The sequence below is a fragment of the Gigantopelta aegis genome, chromosome 1 (genome assembly GCF_016097555.1).
Source record: "Gigantopelta aegis isolate Gae_Host chromosome 1, Gae_host_genome, whole genome shotgun sequence".
Lineage (NCBI taxonomy): Eukaryota > Metazoa > Mollusca > Gastropoda > Neomphalida > Peltospiridae > Gigantopelta > Gigantopelta aegis.
Genome location: NC_054699.1, coordinates 26593802 through 26604555, shown reverse-complemented (window position 1 = coordinate 26604555; position 10754 = coordinate 26593802). Strand labels below are relative to the sequence as shown.

At 40.6% G+C, this 10754-nt stretch overlaps 1 protein-coding gene across 2 annotated transcripts; it reads left to right on the top strand.

The window, feature by feature from the left end:
- Nucleotides 1–977: 977 nt before the first annotated feature.
- On the top strand, nt 978–9201 carry LOC121367538. Of its 2 annotated transcripts, none has more exons than XM_041491774.1 (5): nt 978–1028; nt 3591–3810; nt 6533–6581; nt 7587–7687; nt 9070–9201. In XM_041491774.1, exons 2-5 carry the CDS (start codon nt 3603–3605, stop codon nt 9162–9164), a joined length of 453 nt encoding a protein of 150 aa, XP_041347708.1. In that variant the 5' UTR covers nt 978–1028; nt 3591–3602; the 3' UTR covers nt 9165–9201. The 2 variants fall into 2 exon arrangements, with proteins under 2 accessions (XP_041347708.1, XP_041347718.1); XM_041491784.1 differs by lacking the exon at nt 978–1028 and adding an exon at nt 2122–2226.
- The last annotated feature ends 1553 nt before the right edge of the window (nt 9202–10754 follow it).

The window sequence follows — 10754 nt, the reverse complement described above, 5'->3', positions numbered from 1 at the left end:
GGAAATGCATATGAAAGATCCCTTGCGGGTTTCCTCTGATCACTAATTGTTAAAATTGCCAAATGTTTTACATCCAATAGCTGATGATAAATTAATGAATGTGCTCTAGTGGTATTATCAAACAAAACACATTTTACCTCCCCCCCCCCAATAAATTACTCTTGAGCAGCTAGGGTTTGTTACAACCCTCTATTCAAGTAGTTCCATACAGTCTACACCTGGACAAACATCTACCCCAAGGCCAAGGGGCATAATTCACTAAACATATGCAACTTTGAAGGCCAAGGGGCATAATTCACTAAACGTATGCAGTTTTACTATCTCGAATTGCAGTACAAAAATACTTGCAAGAACAATGCGATGCTGCTTATGACAGCTTTGTGAATTAGGCTCGCGATATCAACACTGGGGCCGAATTTCCAAATCTCGCTTAAGCTCTATTAAAAAAACATCGCTTTCTTCTTAAAAGTATTTTTGTGTTGAACTGCGATATCGCAAAGTTGATTTTTTATTATTTTCTACGATTCGTGCAAAATATTGTTTTTTTTTATCAAGAAAACGCCAACCTACCAAATATGGAAACAAGTTTGTTTGTTTTGTTAAACCAAACCACTATATCGGCATAGCACGTTAATTAATTAATTAATTAGTTATCGGCTATGGGATGTCAAACAGTTGCCAGTTGTGATACGTGATCTTCAGGGATTTTCCCATTAGTAGCAAAGGATATTTTGCATGTACTTTCCTACAGACAGGGAAACATATTTGCGGCCTTTGATATACCAGTCGTGGGACACGGGTTGGGAAAAAAGTCAATTAGATAACTAATGGGTCCACTGTGGGGATTTGATCCTTCAACCCAAGCACCTCCTACTAACGCTTAACAGACTAAGGTAGATCCTGATACACACGAGTATGTTAGATTAACACCTGCATGGCTACACGATTAACATATCTGTTAAGGTTACATAATACTTGTGACCTACTAAGAACTCAGTTTGTCCTGGCAAATAGGAGATTCCTGCAAGGTAAGGTACTGGTAACGTAATTCTAGGGTCTTCATGACTTTCATGCAATAATTAGATAATGAAAACAAATATCACGGATCTTTTAGTATCTTCGTGAAATAATTAGATTATGAAGGAAGGGAGGAAATGTTTTATTTATCGACGCATTCAACGCATTTTATTTACGCTTATATGGCGTCGGACATATGGTTAAGGACCACACAGATATTGAGGGAGGAGACCGTCCTGCTGTCGCCACTTCATGGGCTACTCTTGTCGATTAGCAGCAAGGGATCTTTTATATGCACTATCCCATAGACAGAATAGCACATACCACCGCCTTTAATGTACCAGTCGTGGTGCACTGGCTGGAGCGACAAATAGCCCAAATGAGCCCACTGACGGGGATCGATCCCAAACCGACCCCGCATCAAGCGAGCGCTTTACCACTAGATTATGAATTAAAAGAAAGAAAGAAATATTTTATTTAACGACGCACTCAACACATTTTATTTACGGTTATATGGCGTCAGACATATGGTTAAGGACCACACAGATTTTTAATAGGAAACCCGCTGTTGCCACTACATGAGCTACTCTTTCCAATTTGCGGCAAGGGATCTTGCAGGCAGGCAGGATAGCACAAACCATGGCCTTTGTTGAACCAGTTATGAATCACTGGTTGGTGCAAGTGGTTTACACCTACCCATTGAGCCTTGCGGAGCACTCACCCAGGGTTTGGAGACGCTATCTGGATTAAAAATCCCATGCCTCGACTGGGATCCGAACCCAGTACCTACCAGCCTGTAGACCGATGGCCTAACCACGACGCCACCGAGGCCGGTATGAATTAAAAGATGCAGATAAGACTATTCTTTAGGGCTTTTAATACTTTCATACAATATTGTGAATTAAAAGTATCAAGTATCAAGTTGATAATGTAGGATTCGTTGTATTTTATTTTATTATTTTAAAACAATTATGGTTTCTGACATACGGTTACGGCCACACTGATAATGAGAGTTGACACCTGCTCGTTTTCGATTAGCAGCAAACCATTTTTTATATATGCTTCATTCCACAAACAGGAATTTTACGCGGTCTTTGATAGGCCTACATCTGTTATGAAGCAGTAGCTGGAGCCACACTAATTAGGATTTATGTTACAGCAAGATAAAGTTTGCTTTGTTTAAAGGGACATTCCTGAGTTTGCTGCATTGTAAGATGTTTCTCTTAAAGGGACATTCCTGAGTTTGCTGCATTGTAAGATGTTTCCGACTAATAAAATATTTCTACGATTAAACTTACATATTAAATACATTTTCTTGTTTAGAATATCAGTGTCTGTATATTTAATATGTTGCTGGTCGTCTTAATATTTGTATAAAGCCCAAACTGGATTTTGTCTTCAAATAATTCCGTACGTACAAACAAATAAAACAAAACATTTAGGAAATTAAATTAAATTTAACCTAGTACAAATATTAGAACGACCAGAAACACGTTTAATATACAGCCACTAATATTTTATGCAGACAAATATATTTGATATGTAATTACAATCGTTAAAAAGTCTCTGTTAGTCGATGACGTCTTAAAAATTGCAGCAAACTCAGGATTGTCCCTTTAAAGACCACTGGAACACATTGATTTATTAATCATCGGCTATTGGAAGTCAAACATTTGGTAATTTTTGAAACATCGTCTTAGGAAAAAACCCAGCCGCTACACTTATCCATTAGTAGCAAGGAATCATTTATACGCACTTTCCAACAAACAGGACAGCACATATATTGACCTTTGATATACTAGTCGTGATGCACTGGTTGTTACATCAAGATACTTGTAGATGAAAATATTCGTTGATAGAGAAAAAAGTCAAGTTTCTTAATACAGTAGTTGTGTTTTGTGTTAGTAAATTTCCAATGACGAAAGGGGGTGACTAGCTTTCAAGACTAATATTGGTTACTGAAAATGGCATACATATCCTAGAAATACCCGGAGGAACATTAAGAAGAAAAAACAAACCCCCTAAAACGAGCAAACAAAAGCCACCCCATGGCATATTAATATATTATATAGGTCTTCTCTTGGAGAGACAAAAAGGAAATTTCTAAAATAAAAAGGTACTTTACAAACTTCTCGGGAGAGGGATAACTGCCCTGCCGACCTTCCCCCACCGCTAAGTACGGTCTTGGGCCACGTTGCACGAAGCGATCTTAGCTCTAAGATCACCTTATGTGCATTAGGTAGTTGTGCACTTAAGGTGATCTTAGAACTACGATAGCTTCATGGAACAGGGCCCGGGTCGACGTTTTAAAGGTGCCTATTGGGCTATTTCTCGTTTCAGCCAGTGCTCCACGACTGGTATATCAATCAAAGGCCGTGTTATGTGCTGTCCTGGCTGAGGGATGGTTCATATAAAAAGATCCATTGCTACTAATGGAAACCAAATGTAGCGGGTTTTCCTCTCAGTGACTGTTGAAATTACTATATATTTGACAGCCAATAGCCAATTATTAATACATCAATGTGCTCTAGTGGTGTCGTTAAACAAAACAAACTTAACTGTTTTGTCATCAGGTATAAAGAAGAATGAAGACTGCCATTATAGTAGCAGCGTGTCTCATCGTGAGCGCCCACGCCGGCCTTCTACATGACCTACTGTCCCCGATAACGGCGTTCAACAAAGGAGTGTTGCAGACCGTTACACAGGTGCTACCTTACAGTCTGATGCTCGGCAAACAGCTTCTTAAAGACACCACGTCCACCGTCCTCAAGGGCGTAGGTCAGGAGATCACTGGTAAGTCATGTCACTGACCAGAATGCGGGTGGAGGGGGTGGGGTGGTGGTGGCGGTGGGAATTGGGGGCGGGGGCCGGACGTAGCCCAGTGGTAAAACTCTCGCCTAATGCACGGTCGGTCTGGGATCGATCCCCGTCAGTGGGCCCATTGGACTATTTTCATTCCAGCCAGTTGTACCACGACTGGTATATCAAAGGCCGTGGTATGTGCCTTCCTGTCTGTGGGATGGCGCATATAAAAAATCCCTTGCTACCAATGGAAAAATGAAGCGGGTTTCCTCTCTAAGACTTTATATTTCAATATTACCAAATGGCTGACATCCAATAGCCAATTGTTTAATAAAGCAATGTGTTCTAGTAATGTCGTTGAACAAAAACAAACTTTTTAATAACAGACCAGAATGAAGTTTGATGAAATAAGTTTGGTATTTTTTACATCCGAACTGTTTCTCTAGCCAGTGCACCACGACTGGTATATCAAAGGCCGTGGTATGTGCATATAAAACATCCCTTGCTGCTAATCGAAAAGAGTAGCCCATGAAGTGGCGACAGCGGGTTTCCTCTCTCAATATATGTGAGGCTTAACCATCAGTACGACGCCATACAACCGTAAATAAAATGTGTTGAGTGCATCGTTAAATAAAACATTTCCTTCCTTCCTTTCCATGAACTGGCGACAGCAGGTTTCCTCTCTAATGACATCTGTGGTTATTAACCATATATGAATATCTACGGACAGTAGGCTTACTACAGAGATGAGCATTCTAAGAACGAAACTACAACTATCCGCAAACATAACCCTAATCCTAACCATAAACAAACCTTAACCGTAACACTAACACTAACCACTCTGACCTCAACGCTAACTCTAATCCTGGCCACAACACTAACTGTAACCTTAACACTCACCCTAAATAATCCTAGCCCTGACCTTAGATCTTAACTAAGTCTATCCCCGACACTAACCTTAACTCTGATCCTAAATCCAATCCTAAATCTAACGCTAAGCCTAACTCTAACCTAACCTAACCTAACCCTAACACTAAGCCTAACCCTAACTCTAATTCTGACCATAAGCCTTAACCTTAGCCTTATCTGTAACCCTTGCGCTAAACATAATCCTGACACTAACCATGGCTCTAAGTTAACGCTGATCCTAAATCTAACCCTAATCCTTGACCCATAGCTTAACCCTAAACTTGACAATCTGTCGGCAAAAAGTCCAGCCACGCTTAGCAACATCGGTATCGTGTTTGGAATAGCTATTGGTGATTTTTAGCTGTTAAATGAATAACAAAAAAATACAGTGAAGTGTGGTAGACTTACTAAAAAAACATTTTACACACCATCCCATCTTGAGTATCTGATTCACACACACACACACACACACACACACACACACACACACACACACACACACATACACACGCACGCGCGTGTGTGTCTCTCTCTTTATGTCAACTTTAATTCCAGTCCGCCATTACTAAATATTCAAATGATGTAAGAATATGTGGCTGTCTGAACTGAACTTTATTTACACTCAGGTCGTAGTCTACGGCATATGAGGACATGTTTACATGGAACAATTAATACATTGTGATAAAACTGTGAAAGTACAATAACATACATAAGTACCAAAACACACAGAAATTCAGCCAGAGGGTCTGAAAGTATGCATAACTAAGTTACACAATATAGAAAGTGTTTTTAGGCGCTATGTCTTGTTGGATTGAAATTACAGTTTTCAGTGTAACATTGCTATTGAAATGTTTTTATTTGATGACTATGAATGCATACGTCAATTATGGAGTGTCACCCTAGTACTTTTGCTTAAATGTCAATAAACCTAGTGCCGTGACCTCGATTAATTTACATCTAATTTGCAAAGTTATTAAATTCTTAAAGTATGTGATCTGAAAAACATCACATACTTTGATTGCACTGAACATGTAATATATATTACTAGGTTTAACGTGTGCTACACACGGAAACGTTTAGATGTGGGTGTGGATAACTTACACTGGGCTTTTCCCCAAACTATGACCGGCATGTATTATATGATAACCGGTCCTCATTAGCCGAGGCTATATACACGGCCGCCGTGACTTGAGCGTAAAAGAAAAGAAAGAAAAAAAAAATCTTTACGAAATGCAGCATCAGATAAGTACAGAGAAGGAAGTCGGCAGTATAAATAAAAAGATGAGAAGTGGTCAGAACGATGAGAAACTGTTAAAATCGTCTTACGTAGTGTATTATAGATTAGTTATATAGTAAACGCCGACAACAGTGTTTGGATTCCGATACGGGCGTCGGTGGTGTCGTGGTCAAGCCATCGGACATACGGCTGGTAGGTACAGGGTTCGCAGCCCGGTATTGGCTCCCACCCAGAGTGAGTTTTCACTAACCACTAACAACTAACCCACTGTCCTGGACAGACAGTCCAGAATGCTGAGGTGTCTGCCCAAGACAGAGTGCTTGAACCTTAATTGGATATAAGAATAAACATAACTTGAAATAAATTGAGCGCAAAAAGATCCTTACAAAATGCGGCATCAGGTAAGTGCCAAGAAAGAAGTCGGCAGTACAAATAAAAAGATGAGGAGCGGTTAGAACAATGAGAAATTGCTAAAATCGTCTTACGTATTATGCTATAGAATTAGTTATACAGTAAACACCGACAGTAGTGTTTGGATTCCGATTCATTGTTTTAATTTATTTTCAGCGCTGGTTTCAGCACCAGTTAAGCTCCTTTTCGGAAAGCGGGATCTCAGGTAAGAATCGCTACAATTTACTATCCTAGTTTATTTATTAGTATTGATGATGATGAGGGAAGGAAGGAAATGTTTTATTTAACGACTCACTCAACCCATTTTATTTACGGTTATATAGCGTCAGACAACACAGATATTGAGAGAGGAAACCCGCTGTCGCCACTTCATGTGTGTGTGTGCGAGTATTTTTAACATGCCCATATACCACTAAGGTTTCAGGCATGTCTGTCGCGGGCCAAGTCTCTGGATAGCAAGTGGCTTGGTCCAGGACAGACCACTTCATGAGCTACCTTTTTCGATTAGCAGCAAGGGATCTTTTATATACACCATCCTACAGACAGAATAGTACATACCACGGCCTTTGTTACACCAGTTGTGGAGCACTGGCTGGAACGAGAAATATCCCAATGGGTCCACCAACTGGGATCGATGGAGATGAGGGCGACTCTAGCTTGTACTACCCCAATCTCTATAATTCTAAAATGATCCATATATCATTTCTCCACAGTTGGTTTTTCTGGAAATGAGAAAATACTAATTTTTATTGCTAGTAGAGTTCTGAATTCCACACATCGTAACAAACCTAATAGAATCTAATAAGCACTTTGCGTAACCCACGTATAGGAGCGGGTCGTAGTCTGATGCGCGGTCGGTCTAGGAACGATTCCCGTCGATGGGCCAATAATTATTGAGCTATTTCTCGTTCTAGCCAGTGCTCTACAACTGATGTAAAAAGGCCGTGGTATGTGCTATTCTCTCTTTGGAATAGTCCATTAAAAATATCTCTTGCTGCTAATGGCAAAAGGCTAGCGGCAGCGGGTTTCCTCTCTAATTACCTCTGTGGTCCTCAACCATATATGAATATCTATGGACAGTAGGCTTACTACAGAGATGAGCATTCTAAGAACGAAACTACAAGTTTTAATCAGAAGTACCATACGATGGTCAATTTTAGAGGACCAGGTATTTTCACTAGGTTATAGTCTTGCTGTAATTAAATTGCAGTCTTCTTCATACCTTGATGTCCAACGTGGAACACATCACCAGCAAGATCCATCAGTTTGAAGAACTGCTAGAACACGAGTTCAACAACGTAGCAGCTGGAGGTAAAAAAACAACATTATAACCGTGACCACCACGACTATCATCACAATCACATCATCATCATCATCATCATCATCACCACCACCATCATCATCATCATCATCATTATTATCATCATCGTCACCATCATCATCATCATCGTCGTCGTCGTCACCATCATCATCATCATCACCACCATAATAATAATAATCATCATCAGCAGCAGCAGCAGCAACATCATCATCATCATCATCGCCACCACCATCATCATCATCATCATCATCATCACTATAATCATCATCATCGTCGTCGTTATCATAATCATAGTCAATTTATTATCATCATCATCTTCATCATCATCGTTATCACAATCATCATTAACATCATCGCTGTCATCCCCATCAACATCGTCATAATTAACATCGCCGTCGTCGTCGTCGTCGTTGTCATGACCATCACCAGAAGGGGTTATGAATGAAATTGGTTTGATAGTTAAACACCGGTCTCAGTGGTGTCATGGTTTAGCCATCGGACTACTGGCTGGTGGGTACAGGGTTCGCAGCCCGGTACCTGCTCCCACCCAGAGCTAGTTTTAACGACTCAGGGGGTAGATGTAAGACCACTACACCATCTTCTCTCTCACTAACTTCTAACAATTAACAACTGTCCTGAAAAGGGGGCGGTGTACACCACAGACAAACACAGGCATGTGATTAGAAGACACTTCATGGCATTAAAATCATATTGGTAATCTTTACTCAAGCCTATTGGAACGTGGGTCGTGGGAGGGGGGCGAGGGCTGTGTTCTCCCCTCCTATCCCTACTTGAAGCACAACATATAGTTGTGTCCAGGACGGCGTGCTTGAACCTTAATACATTACTGGACATAAGCACGAAAATATGTTGAAATGAAATGAATGATAGTTAAACAAAAAGTAAAATAAATGAATAAAAGTCTGTTAGATTATTTTGAATTTTAAATGAAGAAGACGTGCCCCGACTCCCCGAAAAGAGAGAATACCCCCCACCCCCACCCCCCCCCCCCAAAAAAAAAAATGAGAAAGAAAGAAGAATATATAATATATATAAGAGAGAGAGAGAGAGAGAGAGAGAGAGAGAGAGAGAGAGAGAGAGAGAGAGAGAGAGAGAGAGAGAGAGAGAGAGAGCGAGAGAGAGAGAGAAGACACACCCCCTAAAAAACCCAACAATAACAAGAAAAAACAACAACACAGAGACAGAAAAAACAAAAAAACAACAACAACAACCCACCACCACCGCTGCCGCCGCCACCACCACCAAAAACAAAGAAAACAAAACAAACCAAACAACAATATCAACTTAGCTGATCAATAATCAATGTGCTGGGGGCGTCGTTAAACAAAGTATAACCCCTTTTCCGTTGCAGGACACGTCGGGTCTGCCGTTCAAAGACTGGATGATCTTCTCGGCAAAGTGCACGGGGCGGTGCAGACAGAGATCAAACATATTCTACATTTGTGAAATATGAAAACTCTTAATATTAAAACATCTTAAACTATGGTGTTCATTTGTCCTTGTTAATTTTTGTTTCTAACTGCGAAACTGTATTTACGTGTCTATATCCATAATGCGGTTCAGACATCCTCATTAGCGTCGTGATGTAGCCCAATGGTAAAGCGTTCACCTGATGCACGGTCAGTCTAGGATCGATCCTCGTCTGTGGGCTGATTGGGCTCTTTCTTGTTCAAATCAGTGCACTGTCAAATCATATTGGTAATCTTTACTCGAGCCTATTGAAACGTGGGTCGTGGGAGGGGGGGGGAGGGGGGGGGGGCGGGGGCCAATATGATTTTAATGCCATGAAGTGTCTTTTAATCACATGCCTGTGTTTGTCTGTGGTGTACAGTGTACAGTTCAAATTACTGTATCAAAGGCCGTGGCATGTGCTGTCTTATATGTAGGATGTTGCATATAAAAGATACCTTGCTGCTAATAAAACAATGTAGCGGGTTTTCTCTGATAACGATGTGTCAACATTACCAAATGTTTGAAAACCAATAGCCGATGACGAATTAATCAGTGTGCTCTAGTGGTGTCGTTAAACAAAACGTACCTGATAAAAGAATACCCTGAAAGAAAAAAAAACGATGAGAGCAACTTTACAAGTGGGAGTGAGTACAACCGATAGTCTGACCTTGACCTTGGAGAGCAGATAACTTGTTTTGTTCTTAACAACAGACACCACTAGAGCACATTGATTTATTAACCATCGGCTACATTTTTCCAATTGTAGCAAGGGATATTTTATATGCACCATCCCACAGATTGGATAGCACACACCACGGTCTTTGATATACCAGTCGTGGTGCACTGGCTGGAAGGAAAAAATATCCCAATGAACTTATGTCTGTGCTTATATCCAATTAAGGTTCAAGCACTCTGTCCTGGGCAGACACCTCAGCTATTTGGGCTGTATGTCCAGGGTCCGATTCCACAAAACGATCTTAGCCCAGGGTCCGATTCCACAAAACGATCTCTCTTAGTCCTCCTAGAGAGAGAGAGAGAGAGAGAGAGAGAGAGAGAGTGAGAGAGAGTGATTAGAGAGAGAGAGAGATGGGTGTGCTGAGAGAGAGAGAGAGAGAGAGAGAGAGAGAGAGAGAGAGAGAGAGAGAGAGAGAGAGAGAGAGAGAGAGAGAGAGGGGGGTATAAGAGACAGACAGACAAAGACAGAAACAGAGACAGATAGAGAGAAAGAGATAGACAGAAAGAAAGAAAAAAGGAAAGAAAGAAAGAGAGCAGAGAGAAAGTAATAGCTGAAAATATTCTACACTGCCTAATTATTAAAATCAGTGTGTTTAATTCTATGACACATATAACAGTAACACCTCCCCTAGGCTTAAGACACTCATAAAGAAACATTAAAAAACCCCAGAGATCCAATTTTATGTAAAAACAGGGGTGGGTGCGTGAGTGTAGGGTGGAGTGGAACATAGATTTCCGTATACCAATTCGTATCTCTGCACAAAATAATCAAAGGGAAGGTCTGCAAGATCATATCTGCTCCCATGATGCTTGGTTAATTAGATTTTTTTTACTCCTCAGATAAACTGC